The sequence below is a fragment of the Rhea pennata genome, chromosome 2, assembly GCF_028389875.1.
Source record: "Rhea pennata isolate bPtePen1 chromosome 2, bPtePen1.pri, whole genome shotgun sequence".
Lineage (NCBI taxonomy): Eukaryota > Metazoa > Chordata > Aves > Rheiformes > Rheidae > Rhea > Rhea pennata.
The window spans coordinates 50,748,198-50,776,070 of NC_084664.1; the positions used below are offsets into that span (position 1 = coordinate 50,748,198).

Below are 27,873 nucleotides of genomic sequence, written 5' to 3' on the forward strand. Positions count from 1 at the left end.
GTGAAGAATAAGGGGTTGGAAAGTACCATTCTGTGAGATTAAACAATTGACTGGCTTTACCAATCAAAATCATATTCACCTACTCAAGCATTTGATTTGTTACCATTTGACTTTTTGATTTAAAAGCACTCTACAGTATATCAGTACATGTTAAGGAGATTCAGAATTGGTTAACAAACTTCTTAATTAAGCCTCAGTAAGAGATTATTTGCATTTGGGTGTGTTAATACATTGTTGCAGCAATTGAAAGGTAGACCCAATATAACTCATTTTTTTAATCAATGTTTTGGAACTCACTGTTTCAGAAGTCACTGGAGATGGAAGTTACAGATGACATAAGAGTAATGATAAACTACTATGAAGACAAGATACTTGCAAGGAAGTCTGAAAAACATAAAAACATGATAAATTTGGGTGTGTTCAAACCAGATTTGTTTTACACAAGTCGGAAGATAAACATGGGTCTAAGGAGTGTTACTGAAAGAACTGTGGCCTTGATGGAAGGTATCATTTTAGAAGAGGGTAGAGATTTGAAGGTGGATAAGCTACTTAAAAGTTTCTGGTCTGATGCTGTGTTAAAAAAGGCTAATACAGTTCATGGCTGTGAGAATGGGAGCAGTGAAATCATATTTCACAACTTCATTAGAAATAATGCAGTTCTAACTATATGTGCTTCTGATGTCCCCATTTGAAAAAAATACATCAGAAAATGGAGAATGTGTGGAAAAGGTGAGACTTAAAGAACCTAAGTAAACAGGTTATCAAAAAGAAGAATGAAAGATGACATGATAAATGACTTTAAACCTCCACAAGGAGCTGCTAATGTGCTCTTTAGTTTGGTGAACGAAAGCATAGCGCTGGGAAGCTGAAGGGCCAGCGCTCACCTTGGAAATGAGGCAAAACGTTCTCAAGGAGTGATTAACTAGTGGAACAAACTACCAGAGAAAGTAGTGATTTTTTTCCATCTCTTGAAGTCTTTCGAGTTGGGAATAGATCCCTTTCTGGAAGTTTGGCTTTAGCCAAATACAAGTCCTCCTTCAAGGAACTGAGGAAATGTGAGCTTGCGCAAGCCTGTGTGCCTTTGGCGTGAAGTTCATGCTTGCTGCAGGTACTACTAATACTGAAAGATCTCCAAGACCAAGCTCATGAAGAATATATGTGTCTACCGTGGTATTTACATAGGGACAAGTAGTCCTGGAGAACTCCAGTAATTGGTAAGCAGCTCCTCTTTCCTGGGCTCAATACAGGGTAACTAAGGAAAAATTAACAGCCTGGGATATAGGAAGTCAGAATACATGGTCCTAAATTTTACTGTGGATCTATTAACTTTATTTCCAGCTTCCCTGTACTAATCCATGCCACAGACTAAGTGGAAATTAATCCTGCTGCTGGCTGCATTAGCTTCCATCTATGTAGCTGTGGTCATAGAGGACAGATGTGCTATACAACCATCAGCTGGCCTACTTGGTAATTTTTTCCATAAGTGCCTGCTGACATGGGCCATCACACTAAACACCAGACAATGTCAGTGTTGCCTTCTTCATCTCGGTTGGCTGGTTGATTTTTTGTTTTATTTATTTGTTTATTTTAAGTCTTTAAACCGTATAGTTTTTGCCTCACTGACTAGTTTTCCTTGATTGGTAAGGATTTGCCAGTGGTTCTGCAGGACTGCTAGTAGAGAGGTAACTGCTTGCTACTGGTTTCCATGTGATACTATACCATAGAGGATAAATAAATAGAAAAGTATGGGGAAAAACATTTTCAAGCAAGTCAATAAAAAGATTCTTAGCAATTATAATAAAAGAATTTACTGGTGTCTGTTACCTATAGCAGTATTTAACTGAATAATAGTCAATCTTTTTTCTTTGCTGGGTTGTAATGCATCCTTAATGTTATTGAGTTTCTTTATCTGTTTCCATTGGGACAGCTTGAATTGCCCTGCAAGAAGGCTTCTTTAGAACAAAAATAAAAATCTAAAGGCATCATCGTTTTTACACTTACTAAAATATTTCTCCTTTTAACATAAGAAGACTCCTTTATGTTTTTGGTTTTTTGGAAAGACACCTCATATAGAATAATGAATTGCTGGAGGAAAAATGCATCTCTGTTGCATTTGGTTTTAATTTACTTTTTTTTCTTTCTATTTTTGTTTTTTGGAAATCGTACATCGACATTAATCTTTTAACAATCAAAGAATCAAACATGAACACAGGCTGGAAAACAACGCAGAGTAGTGGGAGATATAAAGTAACCTTTTTTTCAACAGGCTGTGGTCCCTTCTGTTCTTTTTTACTTAAAATAGAAGTCGATGCATCATTTCCAGTGCATGCCACGTGTTCTCTGTTTAGACAACAGTATTGTGTTATGAAATGAGTTGTCACTATCCTTCACGTCTTCATTAGAAATAATTTAGAAATCTGTTTTTTGTGCTTTGTCTCCTGTAAATCAAAGATAACCTGATTCCACTCGCTTAGCATTACTGTGAGGAAGTTTTATAAGCCAAGAAGCTTTTACAGTCCTCTAGCACAATCTCCACACTCTCACCTTCTGCCTTTTGCCTAATGGAAGGTGCAGGAGAGGTGACTTCAAAGAGGTTCATGATGGGTCATTGCTGTAAATGTTACTCTTGAGAGAGAGAGAACATTTTCAGGTCTCAACTGAACAATTCAGCAATCTTGCTGAATACACAAGGAGTGCACTTTGTGTATGAAACACTGCTAAGTATCTTAAAAGGTCTAGACCTTTAAGTCTGATGTTCAAATGGTAAAACAGATGCTATCAAAATAAATGTTTTGATATGGTTTCAGAAATTGTTTCATGACTTCTGAGAATGACCTCTGTGTGTGTGGCTGATTGTTTCTTGAGAAAATGTATTATTGTACATTGAAGAAGAGTATTAATGAAATATTGGAAAACATTAACATCTGAAGTGCCCAAAATAAACATGCAGAGGCCTGATGTTTCGAAGAGGTACTTCCATTATCTTTCGTTTCATTGTTGGCTCTTACCACAGCTGAACAACACAGCCTTTAGGATTTAAGCATCCATTTAGAGCTCAAGCTTCAGGCTTCTACTTGGAAAATGGTGATCAGAATTTTACGTAATAAAACTGAGTATTTTTACTAGTTATATTTGCTCCTCAGAAATAAGATTTCAGTATAAGAAGATACTGTTATCATTCCTGTTCATTGTTTTAGTGACCGAAAAAAGTTAATTCGGGAGCAGACAACAGTTAATAAGTGAATTACAGTACTATCTTCCAAGTATTCTTTTCTTCTCTGTAATAAAAATGGTTTTGGAATAGGATCTGTATTTTATGCTAAAGCTAATAATTCACCTTTCAACAATTCTTATTGTCGTTTGGAAATGGTATTTAGCAAAATTCACTCTGACAATGAAAAATTTCTTTCTGAAAATTGTTAAGAGTATGCAGCCTTGAAGAACTGGTTCCATGACCAGAATAATAATGCTACATTTTGAACTGTAATTATTTATTGTAGAACAAAGTAAGTAAAGATACCGTTTTAGACTGAGTAGACATAGACGTGTTTACAAATTTGGGTCATTGCTGGTACTTAGATTCTTGAATATCTGTGTGTTATTTCTCATTTCTTACTCTTCATCATCTTCTAAAATCTTTACCTATATTTGTGTAGGTTATTCTTTAACTGTAGTGCAATTAAATGTATATAACGCAGTTTCTCTGAATTAAAAAAAAGAAAAAAACTGTTATCGTACATACATGTTAGAATAATGAGGAGAGAGAAACATGTTCAGTTTTCTTTAGCAGCACATGCTGGTTCTGCTGTGAAGGTCTTGACTGCCTTGGAAGATGGCTATGAAATTACTCTTTATGTCTCAATAAGCAAAATAATTTGATTGAAAACTCATATTGCATTTAACTTCTCATGTAACTGTTGTTTTTCCATAGAGCTACAGAACTATAAATCTATGTATTAATCTGAATTAATAATGAAATATTTAATTGTTTTTCTTTTCTTCCTAGAATATTTTCTTTCTTGGACATAGTTACTTTGTGTCGATGTGCACAAGTTTCCAAGGTATGTGTTTCTGTTCTGTTTGTTGTTGTTGTTCTTTGGAAATTCTCTGAATTACTTGTGAATCATGGATTTTTGGACCACCTCCTTGTTGTCAAAAAAAGTCAAGAGCACTCTCAGCCCTTTTGTTCATTAAGATAGATAAACAGTGGATTCAGTCTTGCATTCAGATATGTGGAATTAGTTGCTATGTACTGGACTTGTGTTTAAGGGCAATGGAAAAGATATCCAGTAGTGTATGCTCTATATCTGGAGAAAGGATTAAGTCTGTTTTGGCATAATGGCACTTGCTTTTTATAAAGTGTGTGGCTGTATAACACTATTTTTCAGACGCATTTTCTGCTTAAAATTCCATGTAGCTCAGTTAATGTGCACCATGTGTCTAAGAAGTACATCCATCACTTGCTTGCCAAGTACAAAAGGTGTTAAGTAGATGGACTACTGGTAGAGAAAAAGGCAAACAGAGGATAATAGAGAACGTATGTCTAAATAAACTTTTATGTTTAGCTAGTCTTGTTTTTTTTTTCTTGAGTTAAACTGAAAAATATTTTGTTCCCTACATGAACTGTGTAATATGAAGAGAATAATTCTTATACACAATGAATGAATTTAATTTCATGTTTTTCTCCATTCTTTTAATGAAGAATGACTTATTTATTTATTTATTTTTAAATAGATAATTAGGAGTGTAAGTATTTCACTCCTACATCTATATCACCTTGGCCTGTAATTTGAGTAAGTTTTGTGAGCTAACTACAAGTTTTGTTAGTACCTTCAGCTAAAACCTAAAATACAACAGAAGAAAGCCAAGGTGATTGATAAAGTGATATTTTTCTCTGAAAACTATCTGTCAGTTGGATGTGGTATTCTTTTTCAATTTTTGCCTTAAACATTGATGTAATAAGTGTATTTGTTGTATCTCTGGCTTTATTGTTTTATTCTGATTGGCATAACTATCATTTATTGCTTCAACAGTGAAGGACAAGTTTTCAAATGTGCATCTAACAGTGGAAGGTCGGCACCTTTCAGAAAGGTTTCTGTTCCTTTCAGAATAGGAGCTTGTGAAGTTGAACTGTGGTGATTAAAACTGTATACACATTTATCTTAGATCTCCTAGCTCTTTTTCTGTGGTTTAGTGGAAGGAATCTCATGTTAAGTTACTCTTCTCTTACAGATGGAGCAAACTAAATTACTAGACAACTTTACTAAAACATTTTTTTAAATGGAGGGTTAAATTGTGCTGTGACTATGTATGTGTTTTGCATTTAAATTCTTGCTGATGATGCAGAAGTTAGCTATCAAAGTATAATCTGTTTCGGGGATTTGAGATTCATTTCCACAAATTCCATGTTTTTAACTATTTTATGACCACTGATAGCTATAATTGCTTTTGTTTTTAAGAAGTGCTACAATAAAATGTACACTATATTTGAGTTTGTTATATTTGAATTGCTGAGAGGAAAATTCAGGGAGCAGCCAGTGGAGGTTTATTAAATGTATTTGTTTTCTCTAGGCATGGAATGTTTTAGCTCTGGATGGAAGCAATTGGCAAAGAATAGACCTTTTTAACTTTCAAACGGATATAGAGGTTAGTGTCTTTGGTTTTTTTTCCATTCTTACGATCATGTTTAAGAGCTTAGACCATTTTGAGTATCCCATAGATTGTGCTCATAGCTCACGCATTTTAAAGGATAAATTTCAAGACAGTAGTAATACTGTGAAGGAGCAAATAGAAAAAGCAGAACACTATATTTGACACTGGAGAAAAATTTGCATTTTGGTTGTCACCTATATATTAGATAATTTGAATATATCCTCTGCATACAAGGCTCTATATATTCAGAATTGTTCATTTTCAGAAAGTGAAGGCATAGAAGATGCCTCTGGGATGAGCGAGACCCTCAGTCAAGAGGGTAATTTAGTTCTTGTCTCTGGCATCTCTGTGAGAGTGCCATCTAGTGGTAAAAGCTCCCTGGACTCTTGGGGAGTAGGACTTGGAGGCTGAAACAATAAAATGTGAAACAACTTTTCTTACTGTTGACTTGAACTGGATACGCATTTTATTACCATTTTATGAACATTTGCTTTCTAAGGTTTGAACCTTGGCTGAAATGCAGGTACATGTGGATTAAAGTCCTTTTCAGCATGTAAGGAAAAGGTTAGACCAATCTTGTGTTCCATAAGAAAAACATGTCTATATTAATGCTAACATAAATGTGTATAACAAAGTAAACTACAACATCTTAAAATAAAGACAAAAATCGATGAGGAAATACAATTTCTTAATTGATTCTGAACTAATTTATTATTTGCATTTGATGATACAAACTAAAATACAGAATTCAATAATAGATTTGTTTCTGTATTTTGTGTTTAGGTTCTTAATTTAGTTGCATGAATAAAGTCCAGATGTAGATCATCTGGTATATTTTGCTAACCGTGTTTCAAACTGTTTCTAAAACTTAACAGTAACATATACAGTAAATTTTCCCACTGCTCTCTTGAAACTTTATTGCCAGCTTGTTTGCTATACCACTGTTAACTATAAGGATCTTACGGAGGCAGAGGAAAGATTTCAGCATCTGCAGATATCTAAATTTGTCTAGCAGATATCTAAATGTGTCTAAGAGGACCTGGATCTTTAATATCATCTTTTCACTTGCCTATAATAAAAGATACTTGCTACAAAAGAATAAGCAAAAGCATAGATCTGTGTCCTTTTTGTTGGTTAGCCTTTTCTGTGTCTGAAACCTTTCTGCTATTTAGAAGCATAGTATTGGGTTTTCACATTTTGGATGTATTTGGCTTGTATACCTAATGGGTTTTCTCTTTGAGATGGTATGTTTGTAACATGGTATTTGAGAAAAGGATTGAAATTAATTTGTGATCTGCCTTTGTTATAAGGCACTACCATGGTTTTGAGCATTACTATGTTTAAGTATGTTAGTAATATAAACTTCTTGAATTTATTCATAAGATTATGTTAAACCAACAGTTATTACATGAAATAATTTTAAACAAGATATGCATTCACCTTCAGTCTGTAAGAGCTCTGCTTTTCCTTACGCTACTTTTTGGAACAGGTGCTTCTTACTTTTAACTCTAGGACAGGTAAAAACTGCTAACTGTATCTGGCAACATTTTGCTCAGTTGGATGTTCCTGTGCTATCTGATGGTGTTTCACAAAGCATCAAACAATGCTCGTCTGAAACTATCAGTGAATATAAGATTAGGTTTTGCTGTGGAAACACCCTGTTTAACACACTATGTGATAGAGACTAAAGTGGAAAAAATGTATATTAGAACAGGAAAAAATGTTTCTTTTCTACTCCAAAGTTATGTCAAAATATTGAAGTTAGGTGTACCACAGAATTGATTAGCATGTGGCACCAAATGCAAACTGGGGTAGTTTAAAGAACTATTTTTTTTTTGAGTTTCATTGAATTATTTCAACATTTAAACACATCTGTGTGTGCTTAAACCATCTTTTTGAGTACTCTGGCTTTCTTTTTAAAACATATCTAAAGAGGTAAATGAACTTGGAAAAATGGAATGTATCATGTTGTTTCTGTTTTCTTTGAATAATAGTAGGTTAGGTATTGGCTTTCTCTCCCCAGTTCAATTGAATCTGCTTTATATATATAGTTCATTGTGAAGGTTTTATTCTTACAGTAACGGTATTTGACTTCTGCTGAGAAATAGTTCAGACTAATCAGACAACTTAAAAAAATGCATAATTTCATAAAGTATATTATGACCTTCAGTTTGTTCATTTGGTTTAATGTAAATTCCTTTGAGAGATAAGATAATCTGTTAGTTATGGAGTAAGAAAAAGCTCTGATAAGAAAATATTTTCACACAGAGTGAGCAAGGACTTTGGTATTGGAGGTGAATAACAAAATAAAGAGGCGCTTTATTTGGGGAAGTAATATGTGTTGTGTTCGTTTCAGTAAAATCACTACCATCCCATTTAGAGGGGAAAACAAACAAACAAAAAATCCACTGAGCTGCGATTTTGTAAATATTCCTCCTTTAGGAGAGAGAGAGAGAAGAAGAAAATAAACAATGCTTTTAGGTATATATTAGTTCTAGTTGTTAATTATCAGTGTTGAATGCTTTTTTTCCCCTAAAATTAGACACAGGATGGTTTCTAGTCAGTTGTTACAGTGATTGTCTGCTTTTTGCTATCTTAAATGTTTTTCCCTACAAAAATGTTGATGTGTATTTTTATCGTAATTCAGACTATAACACTTTATCATAATGCTACTTTCAGGCCGACTGTTAGAAGTATTATGCCATTGTGCTTATTACTAATGTATTGTAAAACGCTTTCAAGGTAATGAATAGCATCTTGCAGGTAAATGAATAGCATCTTGTAGGACACACAGGGTCAGGTAGGAAATCTATAAACTGTGCTTCAGCCTTTGACAAACAGGTAAGTTGCACAGTTGTTTGATGTTACCAAGAGTTCCCAAATATATACAGCTTTGAAATCTGGCAAGTAGGTAGGCTCTGGCAAGTCTTCCAGAGGCAGCTGAAGTGGCTATTCCCACCACGTGTTCAGCACCTTTCTTTTGCAGGAGGTCACCATCTCTATAGTAGGGACCGTAAAATGGGACTTCTCAGAGGCTGTAGTGCAAATTGATATACTAGCCTAAACATGTCTTCATGGACAATTGAAACTTGCATACTGTGGTAATAACTGTGATCCCTGTGGTACGGATATGCTCCCCATTTTGCCTTTGGGGCAGGAAAAACAACTCAGATGGTTCTTGTCTCCCTGCAAATTTGACAACTTGAGGATTGTTTTAGCAGTCTTGCTGGGTGGGTTTTGCTGAAACAAAAACTTGAGCTATGTATGATAGACAACACAAGGAAAAGAGAACTAAAGATTTAATTGGACATCATTCTAGTCTGTGTGAGTGGGAGCAGACTCCCACAGGTAACTGTTTTTCTTAAAGTAGAAAAAGAAATTTGAAGAGGTGTTATTTTGGAAGGGGATAGCTGCAGTACTGGCATTTTAATTTGGTTATAATGTTATGTCAGAATAAAACTCAACAAAACCTTCCTTTTATTTGGTTTAAGGGTCGTGTTGTGGAAAATATATCGAAAAGGTGTGGTGGGTTCCTGAGACAACTTAGTCTGAGAGGATGTCTTGGTGTTGGAGACTCCTCTTTGAAGTAAGTAAAGTCCAAGATTGAGACATGACTTATTTCCTAATATCTGGATCAAAAGCTATTACTGTTACATTTGTTTGGATTTCTCAGTGCTGTCTAATGACCAAGATGAGATATTTAAGTGATTACTAAGTATCTCAGTAATTACTAAATGAGACTTCAGTTTGAGATCAAAATATATTTACTATTTTTTCTGGAAATGAACTAAGGAAAGAAGGTGGTGCTTTTCAGCAGAAATGTCTTTTTATTTTCATTAGTGTTATTTTAATATCTGTTCCATTTTCAAGCATTTAAAGGCCCCCCCCCCCATAAACTAGCATCCTACAGATACAGTTTCATCAAGAGAGTAGATGTTTCTTAGTTTGGACAAGAGATGCCCTTACCAATGGAAGAAGTAGTAAAGACTGATACAACTGGATGCCTACAAAATCAGGAGAGGTGTGGGGTAATCTTCTTGTGGCATAAGAACATGCATGCAACAGCAGCGTCTCAGGAGTCTCTAAGCAGAGAAAAGGACCCTTCTTCACTGCAATATGTAAATTGAATTGTGCAACTTGTTGTCACAAGCTACTTTGAATCCATAAAAGCTTTTTGGCATATGCAGACTGATCAGTCAGATTTTGGCTGCTTCCTTGAGCTTCTAAAAATCAAAGATCCTACCTCCAGCTGAAGGGTCCCTCAGCTGCAAGTACTTGAGGGCTCAGAGAATATTTGGAGAAATCCTCAGGATATAGCTGTTTGCTGTTGTCATGCTTTCTTTCACTGTCACAGGAGACAGTGAAGCTAGTGAAAGATCAATGGCTTTCAGTCTGACTTAGCATGGCCATTTAATGTGGGAAGTCAAAGCACAAAGATTTCTGGGCATTAAGTGAGCATTAAGTTAGTATCTTGTAACCTTAGCTCTTTCTAAAATTTACAAGCAAGTCTAATTCACTTAGTCTCCAGAATAAATTCATGAGCATTTCTTATGAGTAATCTCTCACTTCCATGTGTAAAAGTCAGAGTCTTTCTCTCTTTGGAAGCTTTAGAGATTTTAAATAAAAAAATTGCTTTGCAGAGTATCACAGCAAGTTGCACTGAAATGTTTGCGAAATTAAGTGTTGAAAATTAAAACAGAACTCTGATTAACTTCTGGCCACAATTTTGTTTTCAAAAAATCTTTCTAGATTTATTTTAGAAGTTTCTTTATTTTATTTAAAAAAATACTTTTTTAAGCTTTTGGATCTGATGGAACAGTAAAATTATAGGTGTAGTATCACATCATGGAATTAGTTTATCACATCCATTCTACTAATATAAAATTGTCTGCAGTCCTTAAGCTTTTTTTAAAATATTTTTTCTGTATGGAGGAGCAAATCCTGACAGAGTTTTTGGTCCTCTGTGTCCTGTACCTACTCAAGCAATAGATTATTTTAGTAACCTTAACTGGCATGCTAGCTTCAGGCTCAAGGGGTTTTCTGGAGGTTTCCTTGTCTCTGTATACAAGACAGACCTGAAAGTCTCCATAGACCACCCTCCTAACTGTTCCCTGCAGTGCTGCCATCTTCAGGTAGTCTTGTCGCCTGACTTACTACCATTTGCTTCCCCTATTACTGGCAGCTACTGTCAAAAAATGAAGTAGTCCCAACAGAAGTTAACTTGGTGCATAGCTCCTCCAAGTTCCCAGAAGGTTTGTGCAGATGGTCCTTGCTTCCTCAGTTGGGAAGGGAATAGCAAAGGTGGAGGCTCCAAGAAGAGTTTAGAGGTAAGAACTATGATGGGGAGGAGATCACAGGGAAGAAGGTGAGACAGGCGTAGGAGGAAATTGGTAGGACAGTAGGTAGCAGGTTTCTTTCCTCCCCCATTAGCTCCACTTTCGCATTCATTTTGGGCTCCTGACTCTGCTTCCTGGGACACCAAGGTTAGGGGGTTACAGTGAGGGTTGTGAATAGAGCCAAAAATTTTAAAAAGTGGATTCAGGAATTAGTGGTGCATGAGAAGGAGGGGAGGGTTGGGGCTGGGATATTTCTTGAACTGGTCATATTTGATAAACAGCTACTTCGCATAAATATATGGTATTTCAGTATGTAGTACAGGTTTGTTGCTGAGATGGTATGGCCAGTCACGCTAGCAGGAATTAGGACAGGGTGTGCTGAGAGTGGCTGACAGAATGCATCCATTCGTGAGTGCATCCAGAATGACTAAATGGTGCAGATGACAATACTTGGTTCACCTGTGAAACCAGGGAGATGGTTCACCTGTGAAATATGAGGGTGATATGGGAATTACTCAATGAATGATAAACACGTGAGCTTTAAGGTTTTCTTTAAAAATACTAGCATGAGAAAAGTGGCTTTAATTTTCAGATACTTGATCTGAATGTAACCTTTCCTATCAGGCTTTTAGTGTTGATTCATTTCCAGGTTATATTAGTTTTGTGGATGCTGATAGTTTCTCCTTTTATCCTTCTTGTAAATCAACCTCTTGTTTAAAAAATACCCAGTTATCAAAGCAGATATTGGCTATATAAATACTGGAGGTTTGTGGCAGCTCTTTCTGGATATGTCCCATGCTTAAGTTTATTGTTCTGCAACTTACTACACAGTATATTGTCTTCCCAAGCAATTTGAAGAGTGTAGTGAGATTATAAATCTCACTCTAGTACATGAATTTTGGAATAGCTGTTTTGAGAATTCAAGTGGAAACTCTCACCAGTATGACTGCTTGCTGGTTTTTTTTTTTTTTTTTTTTCTCTCATTGTTTTCAATCCACACTGGAGAGCCAGGAAGTTGTTACCAGCTGAGTGTGAAGTTGGATCTGTTAACCACGGCAGGCCTCCAGACAAAACTGTTTTTGTGTGTTTCCTCCACCCCTGCCAATAAAATCTGTGCAGTTGGAGGAAACATGGACATAAAAACAGTGCTCTGGGATGCAGTGCAGCTGTAAATATTACTCTGCAGAGATGAAAAGAAAGTTTATGTATTTTTTTCTAGGTAATTAGTATAATGATACATACAGGCTTTTAACAGTATAATAGCTCCAATCATCTTTAGCATTCATACACAGTAGTGCACACAGATGCATTTTAATTTTTAAAATCATAAATAACTAATTGGTAATGCAGATGGCTTTCCACTAGGTGTAGGGTTCAATTTTGTATTATGTATGGTAAATTTTTTTCCTTTTGATGTAGGATTGAGCTCATTTACAAGGGGTTGTAGTGAAATGTGTGAAACAGTCTCCTCAGCAGGTTACACTTAATATTTGACTAATATGATATTTAAACCTTATGTTTATTCCTTTGATATTTTTAGTTAAGACATTTGAAACAAGTAATTTCTGCTTTATGTATGACAAAAATAAACACCTTTGACAGAAATAAACACCTTGCTGAAATGATGTTTGAGAGAGGGACAACACTGATTTCAGGAGCTAGCTAAGACAGAAACTTGCAATAACAAAAGAAAAAAGCAACCACTGAGACAGGTAGATTTTAAATTTATTTGTAATTACTTTGCAACCTGAAGATTAAGTTTTTTGACTGAGGTAGAAGGAGATAGGGGGCAGAGCACACTCTGGTGACTGAATTATAACTTGTGATATTATATTAATTCTCCAGCTTTTTGTTGCTGTTTTAGGACTTTTGCACAGAACTGTAGAAACATTGAACACTTAAATCTAAATGGCTGCACAAAGATTACTGACAGGTAAGTCAAAGATTTTTTTGTTTGACAGTGAAAGTTGGAAAAAGGAGTAACTGAAGGTATTTTTAGTGTGTCTCCTGTTTTGCAGCACATGTTACAGTCTTAGCAGATTCTGTTCCAAGCTGAAACATCTGGATCTGACATCTTGCGTAGCCATCACAAACAGCTCTTTGAAAGGTTTAAGGTAAGAAGATACAGTGATTTATGTTAAAGAAAAGGCTTAAAGAAGTGTTCAACATTTAAAAAAGAAAAAAAATATATATATTGAACTTTAATATTACATATCAGCATTGACTATATTCCATATCTAGCACCTCTTGGGTATAGAGTATGGTGTTTGTGTGTGGTCTTTTCTCATGACTTTTCTATAGAGGCCTGGCACAGTCCACTGGCTATCATTAATTTCTAACAGTGTGTTTAATTTGGGTTTCCCCACTGTTATGACTATTTGAAGACTGGATTTAACTTTATGTATTTTTTTAATTCTCCCAGTGAGGGTTGCAGAAATCTGGAACATTTGAATCTTTCCTGGTGTGATCAGATTACGAAGGATGGTATTGAAGCACTGGTGAAAGGGTGTAGTGGACTAAAAGCTCTATTTCTTAGAGGTTGCACACAGGTACATAACTGCTTGGGTGATCCTTTAGGAATAAAATTTTTGCTTTGGCTTTTTGAAATCTCCGTGAATTAGAAAATTCTGTTTTTGTTAGTGTCGTGTTCAGTATTAAAAGATGTGTGTGTTTCTTGGGCTGCTTTGCTTTGCTTTTAATTTCTTCTTTTCCTATGTCCAATTTAATTGCTAATATAGTTAGAAGATGAAGCACTGAAACACATTCAAAACCACTGTCATGAACTTGTAATCCTGAATTTACAGTCTTGTACAGTAAGTATTTGAAGCTTCAAAAGATGTATTCTCTAAGAACCAAACTGTTTTCGGATGTCAATGAATTGAACTGCTACACATTTAAATAATTCAAATAGTATATTTCTGAAGTTTGTAGAATTTTGTGTGTGGAATAGAGGCCTTAAATGAACTGGCTGTTTCTACAGCTGAAGGTGAATTTAGTTTGTTTTTTCTCATTATATCTTTTAACTGTAGTGAGCTCTAGAGTAAGAATTACGTGCATTCATTCAATTCTTGTGAACTGTATACGTGGTAAACCATGCAGTTTTACAGATGTGGTTCTTGTTCCATCCATTAAGGACAAATGTTTTGGTCCATTCATAATTTTAAAGTGTTTAATTGAGCAGAAGCCATATTTTGGCTATTGAGAGTGTAAAATGTGATGGCATCGTAATTGAAGAGAGATTGCCAGAACTGATGAGGTAGCAGGAGAAGGGCATGATTTTTCAATAATAATGGGAGAATACATTTGTTTGTAATAAAATGACTTGGAATCACTCGTGCATATTTAATACTACCTACATTATACACAAAGATTAGATTTGCTTTATTTTTCTTCACTTTTTTTTCTGAACTGATTTTCTTGAAGTGGGAAAATTTTTCTTTTAGACTTTAAATATATTGAAGTCCCCTTTTGTCCATAAATAATCCTTAGAAAAAATTGAAAAAAAAGTAGAATTTCAATTTTTTAGTGCTATACTTTTGAATAATGATTTTTTTGTTTTTTAACTTTTGGAAAGTTTTCTACAGTTTTATTGCCAGAATATATCATAAAATCTGCTTGGTCTAAAACTTTTGAATCTGTTTTAAACATTATTCCTCAATGAATGTTGCATCTGACCATTTTTATTAAGATTGGATAGAAATGTTTGGACTTTCTAGATTTAAAGAAAATATTTTGAACGTTCGGAGTGTTGCAGATAGATTATGACTTACATTAGAAGTTTTATGGAATGATCAAAATGGCAGCACTAATATTTACACAGCAGGTTTCCTTGTGCTTCATATGATCCATGCTTTGATTTTAGTGGTTCTATGTTGAGGACCTTGTAAAATGGCAGGCCGGCTTCAACAGTTGGGGAATGAACTGTATTATAACCTCTGGAAATTATGGCTGTTAGAGATCCTGCAGGCATCTTTTTGACCACTTTTCTTTCCTGAGAAGGATGGAGGCATTGAAATCTCAAGCAATTTCAGTGAGACAATTACTTACATAGTTCCCATCTACAAAATAGTTCTCTCTCTCAATAATAATGTCATGAGTATCTCTCAAAGAAAACAAAGTTCCCCAAAATAACGTATTTTGAGAGAGACAGACTGAAAATATTTGATTGATGTTGGACTTGGCTTTAATTTTTTTTTAACTGTTTTCTCATCTGTAAATGATGCAAGTCCTTACGGATCCACAAACAGAAGACAGGACTTCTAGTTTTCTGTTTAGAATCATTTTTATTTGACAGAACATTTTTCAAATTTAAACTATTCGTATTAAAAACTACTGGTTTTGGAGGGGGGAAACCTTTATGCTGAACTGCTGTTATTTTTCATCTTGTTTTCATCTTTGAAAAGTAACATGTGGTAATGGTTAGCCTAAGGTTAGCCTCATATTACTATGTCATAATAATATTAGCATACCTAGGTCATTGGCTCATAAAAAGACTGTGTACTTTCAAAGGATGGTAGAGGTCTTTGTTACCATTGCAAGAATAACAAAATGGTAACAAATGTCTTTGTTACCATTGCAAGAATAATGTTAATCCAGGAAATAAAATAGACTTGTGTCAGAATGAAGGATTTGTCATTCAGCAGAAATATGAAATTCTTGGAGTAGAGGTGGGAGGAGGAGAGAACACCCTTTCCAGAAGGGAAGACCTAATAAAATGGACATGTAAACAAAATAATAACAACATTTCTGTCCCCCATTAAGCTAGGTCCCATTGCTATTTTGTGTGCAGCAGCAACGGCGTTATTCCTTATAGTTTCTGTTTCAGAGAAAAAAAATATTTATCTTCCAGAATTAGAATTACTTTTATCAGAATGTCAAATACAGAACAATTTTGGGAAAGGGAAAAACCCAGTCCTTTAAAATAAATCTTTCAGTTAGACACAACCATGGGGCAAACCTGACTTTTAAATTTAAGATTTTTAAAGGAGTTATAAAGTATAATTGCTTACTGTAACTCTTACTTTCAAAATTGTCCATATGTGAAGGATTTTCACTCTTGGGTCTTGCTGATGTAGTGTAAGATAGACAGTTAGCACTCTTGCTGTAGAGCTCGCTAAGCCCTCTCTGGCTCACTATCTGTGAGGTTCTTATTTTAAATAGTCACTAGAATGAAAGATCTCAATTCTCCAGATATTTGAGAGGCAAGGTATTTCACATAATCACAACTACAACATTTACTTGAAAATTGTAAAGCAAAATAAAATGGAAAAACAACAACAAATAACTCTGTGCCTCAGATTGCCTTAAAATAGTGCTCTAGGTTTGTGGGAAATGTTAAGCAAGATAAATTTGAAGTGTCTGTGTTGATTATCTTCAAAGTGTTATAGTGTTATCAGACAACGTGGTTTCACTATGATATTTTGTGTTTAAAGGTTGACAGGTTGCCATGGTTGTATACAATGTGACATCATCGGTTTAGAAATAAGACTTGATTTTTGCTCTCAGCATATTACTTGATAACAGAGTAACTTTAACCTTTTTATGTGTTGCAGCAAATCTCAGATGAAGGCATTGTAAAAATCTGTAGAGGATGCCATAGACTTCAGTCACTGTGTGTTTCTGGCTGTAGCAACCTTACAGATGCTTCTCTCACAGCACTTGGTCTAAACTGTCCAAGGCTGAAGTGAGTATGCCGTGAGTATGTCATGTTGTTATTGGTCTAATCTAAACAATTCCATTCTGAAGGATATCAGCAGATAATCACAGGTTGATTTAGCTCCATCTTGTTTGCTTTACCTTTGTAATAAAAACAAAACATTAAGTTGGAAGTACAAACTGAATCTAAACTCAAGGGCAGATCTGTGTAACCGCCATGTGAATGTAGTCCATTGCATATAGAAAAAAGAAGGATAATATGACAAATAAAACCTCCTGAACCTAGCAGTTCAATTCTGTGTTTCTAACTAAATATTTTAGGTGCTAATTGCAAGCCAGAAGACAAAAAACATAAAGCCTATTAATTTTTTTAGAAGGTAAGAATGTCTGTAGTTGCATAGTATCTGGTAATGTTTTTTACCTGCTGATTTTTCACAATATGTACTCTAAGGTGGTTTTATGCAAAATGTCTTGCAAAAAATAGCTAAATCATACTGAAGTACTATATTTACAGATTCTATTACAAATGTATTTTTAATATTATGCTCTGCTGTACATCCTGACATCCTTAGACTATGATATGAAATGGGCTAAGTCAGTATGGACTGAGAACACTAAGGACTTGTATTTGTGGGATATGTTTGGGATAATGGGGGCTCAGAAGCCGGTTAGAATGTGTTGATTCTGGAGCTGGTTCTCCTCTGATCCTTTTCTTAGTGTCCGTTAAAACAACTGTAAAAAGCTAATATGCTTTTACAGTATTTTACAATGTAGAGTAATTTACTTTGCAGTAATTTACAATGCAGAGGGAAGGAATTAGCTTTGTCACCATCTTGCATATTCCTGGTACTGGATTTTTCAGTGTGATATAGCAGATATAGCCTTTGGTTCTAGTTGGGGCCTGTCCTGCAGCAGGGAATCATGGTCGATTTTGGCCCCTTGCTAGCGCAGCAGCACAGAAGGGCCAAGTGAAGCAGAAAAAAGCTTGACTTTATACTATCATTACCATCTCTGACTTACCGTCAGTTAAAAATAATGTAAACTTTTACATTGCTGTAGTTTGCGTTAACACACATGTTATAGTGGTATTCTCAGAAGCAAGGAGAGCTTCAGCTTTAATAAGGAACCTCAGTTATGCAGCAACTCTCATTGTAAAGACATGATACTTTTTCTAAGGTGGAATTTTAATACAAACAAAATCAAAAGGAAGGATTTTTGGATGACACTAAATTGCTAATTATGTGAGGAACATGCAGGAGTTGCAACAGTTCTTCAGTCACAGACAAGTGGAGGAAAATACAGATCATAAAACCTAAAGCAAGCTGTGTTCAGATGCCAATGTGCGTTATGCTGATATACAGAGTTCTTTCAGCTGATTGAGTGAAAAGAGATTTTGTTACTTTAGGAAACCTTTCCTTAAGACTAGAATATTTAATATGTTCTTAACAGGAAATTGTCATTAATCTAAGCAAGCCTGACTTTGTTACATAAACTGTTAGCTCTTGTTTGTGCCACAAGGGGGAAGGCTACTAACATTTTTCTCCTGCAACAAGGTACACTATAAGGAAAGAGTATGACCCTTTGCAGTGATTACCACAAAGATGCGCATGAAGCAAAGACAGATGGTGCAGATAACTACAGCTGGATCTTTAGGACTGTGTATTGGAAATACTTGATTAAAAATATATTGGAAATCAAAGGAAAATGTAGTCCACCCTTGTTCATATCTTCTGAGTATTCTGTTGTTGAATATGAAAGAAGACTTGCAGGAACCAAACTCTCACACCTCTGTTAAACGTGTTGACCCTCTGAGGGAACTTCTGAATATTTTCTATGCTGTGCCGTTCCCACTTTGCTTAGGGATCTCAGGTATTTTGCTACACTGCTTTCTGTGCTAGTGCTCTGTTCTGCAACTGTTACCTCTCTAGAAGTGATATTTTCTTTGGAAAAAAATTCAGAATGTGACCAACTCTACCAAATAGATCAGTATCTTTTCAGTACCCTTTTTGCATCTGCTCTGTAAGCGCTTAATAGTTTGCTTCTCGCTCTCTCTCACTTGCTCTCTTTTAGCTTTTTTTTTTTTTTTAACATGTTTTTTAATGTTAAAATACTGGTAGGTGTTTTGGTGAGACTAAGCTTATTGGGAAAAGCACCCATGAGCACCATGGGTTCCAGAATATCCCTGTCTAGGTATAATTGTGAAAATTAGGAGTCATGTCTTTAGCTGCTCTCAGATGTGGAGTAGCATTTCCACTGTTTTACTCACTGTAGATGCCTGTTTTGCCCTTTGAAATGAGGGATGTTACGGAGTTAGTTTCTATAGCTAGCTTTTTGGGGAGTGATAACTGTAGGGTTAAAAGCAGGTGAGAAGCATAATAAACACAACCTGATTCATGTTGTTTTTTCCCTCCAGTCTGGCATCTTATGCAAGTTTCATAATAGCTGAGAGTTTTTTGTGATGGGTCCCCAAATACTCTTGTTGCATAAAGTTCCCAAATCCCCTTCATGCACAAAGTCCCCAAATATGGATCTAGAAGGAAGAATCCGTGGATGTTCTAAGCATTCCATCTGGAGAGTTGCCTCTGCCCAGTGTCTCTTAGTTGGGTAATCTTGGTTTTCCAGGATATTTCTGAACCTTGTTGAAGGTTACCCCTTTGGAAATCATTATCAACGGTGTAGCCTGTGAGGCTGCTTACCTCTAACCCTGGTTGTGACACTGCTTTTGACTTGAAGAGACTGATTCAGCAAAGTCATAGTGAGACCCCACATCTCTCGCCTCCAGTGGGATAGTATTTTTCTCGTGCACATAGCCTGATTTTTCTCTTTGTGCTTTGTACACAGAGAGTGCTTTTTAATGACCTCTTAAACTAATGGACTGATAAAATTCCTCTTGGTTCTTTTAACCATCTCTCCCTACCCCATCCCTCCTACCCCCACAGTATTGAAGTAGTGTTTGCCATAGTAAATGGATAAGCTTATAGTCCTGATTGCACAGTGCTGTGGTTTCATCTCATTCATCTTGATTCTCACCCCGCTTGCAAAGTGCCATTAATCAGATGGAAGCCTGTCCTTCTCACTAGTGGTGCTGTTTGGGGTGGAGGACCTATTTTTGTCGCTTCCACTTCCTAGTGCCTCTCCGAATGGTTAATTATCAGGTGTTAGTTTTTTCATTCCAAAACATATCTGTGTTATTTTCTCCAAAGATGTATTTTGGCTTCAATAATTTAAGCTCTTTATTTTCTGGTAACTTATTTCGCAGTGCTTTGTGTGCATACTCTGAGAAAGGATTTCTAGTACATAGTTCCTCTTTTTTGTGGCTTCCCAACGTCATGTGTTTGGAGGACAGCTTTTTCTGGAGCCTTTATGAGCATTTTCCTTAACTCTCTGTATAGTCTCCTCTTTCTTTGGATAGCACATTAGAAAACTTGAATATTACAGTATCTTACTGAAGTAAGTGTTTAAAATGTGTATAATTATGTATAATTTTTCAAGTAACTGTGGAGAATGTTCTGAAGATTGAATTTCATCCGTTTTGTGAGCTATTAGTGTCTTCTAATGAGCCGGATCAAAAGTCTGTCTAGTACTTTTTAATTGCAAATCCCTGTGAAAAATAGGCATACATATTTGCTATTAAGAGCTTTAAATTGCAGAAGATAGGTTTGTATCAGAAACACGTTTGCTTTATGTTAATGTTTTCTTTGCCATTTAAAACTTTTTCAGGATTTTGGAAGCTGCAAGATGTTCACATCTTACAGATGCTGGTTTTACCCTTTTAGCACGGGTAAGAGTTATTTCTGAAAGTTAAAGCTTACCTTGTTTTTGTTGCTGCTGAACAGCTGTAAATTGATGTAGACCTGCTGGGAAGCAATCTGAGAAGAGAAAAAGTAGAAAAGTCAGTGGAGGATGGAACTAAGTGATTAGTTTAGTGATTAGATTAGATTAGTGATTCTGGTTTACGCTTAGAGCTGAAACTTCATCTGGTTTATTATGCTTAACAAGACAACTCTAAACTTGTGTTATGTATTCTAGCCAAATTTCCCATGTAAAGATAGGAAATGCCCAGCAACATTTCCACCAAAAATCATTGAATAATAATTATTCTGAGCATAATTTGTAGCTACACATATACTTACAGTGATGTAATATAAACACTTGTGCCCTGATTCATGCTGCAAGTATGTAAAAGAATTGTGATTGATGGTATCAAATGCTTAGAGGTATATGGTTGTTGGCATAGAAGAGCTGAGGACAGAAATAATATTCTGTTAGCAGGACTCATTTGCAGTGCTTATCTTTAATGTGAATGAAAGTTTCTCTAGCCACAGTGGTTTAAAAAAAGGGGGAGGGTGGGCTCTGATCAGTCAGCACTACAGTCTTGGGCTTTTGGTAGTCACCTCAAACCTGCTTCTGGGAGCTGCAAGATAAACCATTTCTACTAGTGCTCATTAGTAACAGGGATTGGGGTTGGTCTGAGCACTAGTGCCCTGTGGTCTGCTATGAGGTCAGAAGCTCTGTCACACAGTTGCATCGTTTTCTGGAAATTAGTCATGACCAGCTATTGAAAGCAGCTCTAAAAGCTTACCGGGATCTCTCAGGATGCTGGGAAAATACCTTGTATTACCATGCTTGTGTTGTTTTGTTTTGTTTTAAGAGAGATATTAATAAATTTGGAACGCAGCTTTCTTCTAGTGTCAAAGGATCCTATTTTAAAATTTTCAGCATTCAGTAGCAGAGCAAATTGTTTTTAAAATTTCATAGAAAAGCATGGAAGTGAAGAGAGATGTTTCATGGGTTTAAGTGTCTTTCAGATTAGTTTGGTGCAGGTTGATGCACACAGAAGCTGGTTTTATGTGTACACAGATTAGTTAACTTGAGTACACAGGATATAAACACCACAAATTTGAACTGAAGTTGACTCCAAGAGAAGGAAGGGGAGCAGTGGTGGTGAGTACTGTTCGCATAGCTGCTTCTCATGGCTTTACAGGACAAGAAGGAGAAACTTCACCTAGTAAGAAGGAAAAAGGACAAAAATGTAGAATTTGGGAGTGGGAGGACTATATTGTTTGTGGAATTTCTTTTTAATCCTCTTTGTCCTTTGGTGGTTAAATACTTGAAGGGATTTAGCTCAGAACTTACTCATGGAGGCTGTTCTTTCTCATATAACTAACCCTATAGATGATTTTGTTTCAGTATTAGTTTATTTCATCTTTTGTTTGTTTGATTTATGTTTTTTAGAACTGCCATGAGCTGGAAAAGATGGACTTGGAAGAATGTGTTCTGGTGAGATTTAATATTTAAAAGTTTTGTATATCCAGTGTAAGAATGCAATGCCAGTAAGAATGTTAGCACTTTGAGTTATATGTGCTTTGTTTTTTATTAATACTTGTTGTGTTGTTGATAGTAATTAAAAATAATCATTGGGAAATTTTATAAATGGAAATACCCAAAGGGTAACAGGTAACTGGATGTTTTCCAGAAAAGTGTCTGGTATAGAAATATCTTTATCTGGTAGGGAAAGGGCTAGCTTATCTGAGGGTTGACCTGCCTCCTGTTTTTACTTACAGTTGCTTGTTTGTGCGTGTGTTTTTCTTCTAGATAACAGACAGCACATTGATACAGCTTTCTATTCACTGTCCTAAGCTACAAGCACTGGTAAGTTTACATCTCCATTTGTCAGTTGTAGCACCTACAAAATAAAAACAGGCCGTCACTCTGTATCTAGAAAAGCTTCCTGATGTAGTATGATACTGCGCAAAATATATGCAAGCAATATATGCAGGAGTATTCCAAAAGAAACACCTTAGTCCTAAAAATATTTAAGTGTATTAGGTGTTACAGAAAATTACTATCAAATCAGTAATAACCAGAAGCTTCTATTTTATGGTTAATGCCCTTCAGCTGTGATTAGTTAGTTCAAATAAAACTTCTATTAGGTGGCTTATAGTACCCAGATCCTTTATAGATACTCTTCCCTGTTCCTGAATGGTTTTCTTAGGGACCATGACACTTTAAGTTATAGATTGAAATATGAAAAATATTGAATAAATAAAGTCTCTCAAAGAAAGCATACGCAAATTCCACACTGTAATCAGTTTTGCATGCAAGCAGTTTTTTCCAGGGACTGAATTTATATAGCAAATTATGTCAGGTTTTGCGACGTAGTCTTTCAGAACTAATTGGAGAGGAATGATATGCCTGTAGTGGGGTACCTGACTCTGCACTATTTTAAAGAACTGTTTTTTAGAAAGTGGCTGTTTTAGCTGTTCTGCAGTCAAGATACCTCAAAATTACTAGAGTGACTTCACAATAGAGCTTCCAGTGTTTAGGGATCAATTGTCCCAGAAGTGTAGATTTCTTATATACTACCTTAAAAGTACCTGAGAGAAAAGGTATCTTTATAATCTGTTCTTAGACGGGATTAAAGAAAGGTTTGCTGCTTCATTAATTGAATTATCTTACCATTGGTTTTTCCCATACGCCCCCAGCTCAGGGTTACTAAGGTAGCAACAATGAGGAGAGATGGATTTTAAAAAGAACCTTATTTGTCTTGTTATCTTTTTCTCATTAATTGTCTCGCTTCATTTTTGGACCATAATTCTGCATGTTAAGGAAAAAAGGGGTTGTTGGGAGAAAATGAGCCATTTCATGGAACTCCTTCTGTTCTTCTGCAAGGGATGTGTTTTTGTATTGTAACCCCCAAATATTAGCGGTATGTTTCAGAATTTACAAGAGAAAACATACACTATATGTTATTCATTGGAAATGTTATAGTGTTATAACACTCTAAATGTTATAATGATTTTCAAGTATTTTTCTTAACTTATTCCTTTTTCTTGTCACCACTCAGTATCTTCCTCCATGTGTCAGCCCACGGACAGGGAAACGTGGCAATGATACAATAAGGTCTATTAAAAAATAACATCTTTTTAAAGGGCAGAAGAAGAAACTGAACTTTCTGTTCATGTATATATCAGGTGTGTAGCAAGGATACATACTGAAAGATTGTGATGAAACAGTGCTGGGTGAGAATTACAGGGAAAGAAAAAGAAAAAAAGAGTAGCAGATGCCAAGTATTCCCACATTAACTAATCTTGATGCTTGAAATGTGAAATCATGTACTATTGCTAACTCTGTAAACTCTTGTGTGGCTGTGCTTTAGCATATATTTACATATATTGGCACTTAAATATTTCAAAGTTGCAGAAATCAACTTTGAATTTGTTTCTTGGCATTTGATGACTGAGTAGACAGTAAAAATGAACAAAACCACTCTAAAAACAATTATAAGCAACCTGTTACACCTTAGTCAGATCAATGTACTGAAATGCTTTATACCTTATTGGACAGAAGTAGTAACTTCATGTGAACTGCTCAACATTTCTTTATTCAAATTATTAGAGAAACTGTAAAATACTTCTGGATATTCCTGGAGCTGAGAAGGCAATTGAATTCTTCAGTTATGTTGAGCATATTCTTTCTTACACTCATAGTATATCATGGCTTCTTGGATTTATAGACAAGCATTTAATTAAATATATTAACAAATCTAATTAAATATATTAACAAAAATTAATTTATTAACAAAAATATTGTTTTGACCATTCCTATTTACCCCAAAGATTTTAAACAATAATCTTCATAAATTCCATATTATTATAAGCTTCTACTCCTTCTGTTCTATAAAGACAGAAAACCATATGTTTTAATAATAAATATGTATCATTCGGCATATTTGTTTTACAAAGTTCTATGAGATCAGCTGTACATCCTGTATTGTCCTTTCTGTATCAAACACAGTGTCTCAGGAAAGCTGAATTTTATAAGCTGCTTTACTTCCTGGGATGGGAAACTCTTAATTAGCCAGCAGACTGCTACCGTAACTGGTATCTTCATGTAACCTTCTGTCCTTCCTTGAAACCACAGGTCTATTACAAATGTTCTTTAACTCTTAAATTGCTGATAGTTTCCAGGCTGTGAGCCAGTTCGGATGCTCAAAGCACACATGTAAAGAAAGCAGATATATGAGAGAATTTAAGTACTTTAAGAGTTAATAGACCTGTAGAATGTAAACCCTTATGTTGTTGCTTGGCTGCATGTATTTGGTTTGTGAGTAAAACTGAACCAACTGGAGCTGAAGGGAGGATGTTGGTGGGTTCCTCCTCAGAACTGAGGGGAGCTGCAGACCTGTCTCCCATGTTTTTTTCTGGTTACTTGTTCATCCATCATGCTCTTGAGCAAAGAAAAAAAGGTGGATGTAGGGCAGGTTGTGCTAAAGGATGCAATTGACCCTGTGTGTGTCTGGTAACAGACAAGAAATGCTCATGACTCTAGCTGAGATAAAATAAGGTAGACCGTAGTGGTAGCCTTCCTTGTCCTGCTAAAATTAAAGATAGGTTTGATGTGCTGAGAGGAGGGAAGGATTGCGTGTTTAATTCAAATGATTAATAGGAGATATTTTTGAGTGGTAGTGTTTGCTTGTGCTGAGTTAGAAAGCATTTTTGGTTTGCTGCCAAGCATTTCTTCATCAATTGCTGTCTGAAAAACACTTTTGTCAGGGAAAAGCTGCATCAAAACCACTCACCATTAGACTTAGATACAAGTGTAGGCAAAACAAAGCTAAGCAGAAAGCACAGAGCTTGGTGAGAACTCAGGTCGGGAGGAGTAGAATTTGTAGATCACCATGTGCACCTCTGTTGCGGAAGACATGAGAGCATTTATTTCATTGGCAACAAAGAATCATTTTTAAGCCTCTACAAGGAAAGTCTAAGGGTTTCCTGACATCATCAGCATCAGTGTTTCTGCAGAAGTCATGAATTCCATAAAGCAACCAGGAAACTGCTTTATGTGGTGCTACTGCCTGGGAAGCTGCAACTTTCTTCTATGCTTTTGAAATTGAAGGGAGAAAATGAGCATGCTGAGGAAGAGCATAATTTTGTGGTTCATTGTGCTGACTGTTGCAGAAAAGTCCTGCTCCTGCAGTTCTAAAAGACATTTATTACTCTTTGTGTGGAAGGGATGAAGTGCTAAGTACTTGTAGTTGTCCTGAAATTGGATTTGGCAAATCAGTCCAGACAAGCTTGGTCCTGGTGAAATGTAGAAAAACTGACTGTATTAGGGTAGCTGTGAAAGTGTAATCCCTGTCCAGAGATCCCCGTTTACTACTTCTGTGTTCTCAAAGTTCATCCTTTAAAGTAGCCTTCTAGTTCTGGCACAGTTATATGTGCAATTTGGACCCGCCAGTGACTGAGGTGTGTGACAATTGGCACAGGAGGTCCACATTCATGGAAAGCAAAGGGGGTTGATGAGTTTGCCAGAGACTCATCTTTTGGGACCTTAAGACTAACTACAAATTTTGAAGCAAAGTTGCAAATTAACTGCAGCCATTCTGTGGCTGTAGCTAATTCTTCTGTTACCACTGACTGCCTAGTCTGGATTTCAGCACTATATACTCTTTGAACCGGATTAGCCACTATGATGATACAGTTTAAAGAGGACTTCAGGTGTTTCGAGGATTGAATGACTTGGGATAAAGTGTTGTCTTTTAACTTTTCACCTCCGTTTTAGAGCTTGTCTCACTGTGAATTGATCACTGATGATGGAATTCTTCATCTGAGCAACAGTACGTGTGGTCATGAGAGGCTGCAAGTACTAGAGCTTGATAACTGTCTTCTCATAACTGATGTGACTCTGGAACACCTGGAGAACTGCCACAACTTGGAGAGAATTGAGCTGTATGACTGTCAGCAAGTCACACGGGCTGGAATCAAAAGAATCAGAGTACGTGGTGTGCTGACTGTTGTTCTGGGGGAGTGACCAAGCCAGTGATGCTTCCTGAGCATATATGAATCCTTCAGCTGTCCTAAGCAAGGGAGAACAGAAAGAAGAGTTGGAGTATTATTAAGTTCCCATCTCTAGGGACTAATCAAAACTTTTCTATATGTGAGCAGTAATAATTGTCTAACTCCGCTTATATTTCAAGATACTCGTGCTGTTGGAATGATCAGTGCTTTTCTTTTGCTTTCTACAGATGTATTTTTAAATATGGGTTTCCAGACTTTTAGGATTATGTAGTGACTTTCTTTAACTAACTCTCCCAAAATACACATTCTTAATATACAAAGCTGATGATAGTAAAGCATCTGCATGGAAATCTCAGTTCATGGGTTGTAGGGCAGGCCCTGGAATCGAGCCACAAATTAAAACGCTCTTCCTCCATGTATTTCCTGCATTAGATCAAGGACTGCCTAACTTGGGGATGGCGTTTAGCCTCACTGCTAATCTTGTCTGCAGCTTAGTATTACACAGGTTCTGGTCCAGACAAATAATTACTTTTGCAATTGGGAAGCTCATCCCTGGTAGTGACTACTGAGGGCAGATGCCCTATTCTATTCCATGCTGCTTTCTAGGATGAGAACCAGGGAATATGGGAGACAAGATACAGACAAGTCTGTCTTCAGTAGCCAGGAGTCCATCTCTCCTCTGCAGCAGAACACATACCTGTTTTGACAGAGAGCTCTTTGGCTGATCAGTGCTATATTGGGAAATAAGTGGGACCCCTGAACAGGTGAGTGTGCCCAGATGTTAGTGTGGCTTAGCTGGATGAAACACTAGAATTATGTGTCAGGACAAGAGAGCTTAAATAATATTAAGCAAGTAAGTGTGTAGATGCTTTTTAGCTTGCCAGCCTTAGTAAGAATTGGCTTGTTGGCAGTAGTTGAGGTGTACTGTTCCTAATGGCTAGTTATGTTGTTGTGTTTTTTTGTTGGTTTTTCCCCCCACACACACTTTTTCCCTCTCCCATTAAAACACAATTTTCATCCACAGGCTCATCTACCTCATGTGAAAGTTCACGCTTACTTTGCTCCGGTGACTCCCCCTCCTTCAGTAGGAGGAGGTGGACAGCGCCTCTGCAGATGCTGTATTATTCTTTGACAGTAAGTGCATCACACAGAAAATGTGATTTTTGTTGTTGTTGTTGTTATTGAAGAAAAGAATTGGACTGCAGGTGGTTGGGAGGAGTCAGTTGCCTGATGGTGGTAATGGTGATTTTTGGTCACCCAGCTTTGTGACAAGAAGAGCATTTTTTTTCCAGGTTAAAAAAAAAATCTTAATCTGAAGATGTGGATTAAGTAAGTTGGTGATACTTGGTCTGTATTGATACCTCCATCCTTCTGTTGACGTCAAAACTGAAGTACTTTGTAAAATGTGTGTGTTGGGGGGGGGGGGGGGG

At 36.2% G+C, this 27,873-nt stretch overlaps 1 protein-coding gene across 6 annotated transcripts in view; it reads left to right on the forward strand.

Moving 5' to 3' along the window:
* Window positions 1-27,873, forward strand: part of FBXL2 (F-box and leucine rich repeat protein 2) — a 61,932-nt gene that overhangs the window by 23,912 nt on the left and 10,147 nt on the right. Inside the window, exons 3-16 of one of the 6 annotated variants that reach the window (XR_009957614.1) lie at window positions 4,007-4,061; window positions 5,572-5,646; window positions 9,144-9,238; window positions 12,853-12,921; window positions 13,007-13,102; window positions 13,411-13,537; window positions 13,727-13,801; window positions 16,541-16,671; window positions 20,364-20,424; window positions 21,879-21,923; window positions 22,239-22,295; window positions 26,208-26,420; window positions 27,050-27,207; window positions 27,468-27,520. Coding sequence is in view for 2 of the 6 variants with exons in the window: in XM_062569477.1 (XP_062425461.1) it covers window positions 4,007-4,061; window positions 5,572-5,646; window positions 9,144-9,238; window positions 12,853-12,921; window positions 13,007-13,102; window positions 13,411-13,537; window positions 13,727-13,801; window positions 16,541-16,671; window positions 20,364-20,424; window positions 21,879-21,923; window positions 22,239-22,295; window positions 26,208-26,420; window positions 27,468-27,575 (1,207 nt within the window). In the remaining 4 variants the exon portion in view is untranslated. Of the gene's footprint in view, window positions 1-4,006; window positions 4,062-5,569; window positions 5,647-9,143; window positions 9,239-12,852; window positions 12,922-12,987; window positions 13,103-13,410; window positions 13,538-13,726; window positions 13,802-16,540; window positions 16,672-20,363; window positions 20,425-21,878; window positions 21,924-22,238; window positions 22,296-26,207; window positions 26,421-27,049; window positions 27,347-27,467; window positions 27,578-27,735; window positions 27,848-27,873 lie in introns of those variants that run through there. The other 5 variants (XM_062569477.1, XR_009957613.1, XM_062569478.1 and 2 more) reach the window with 5 other exon arrangements.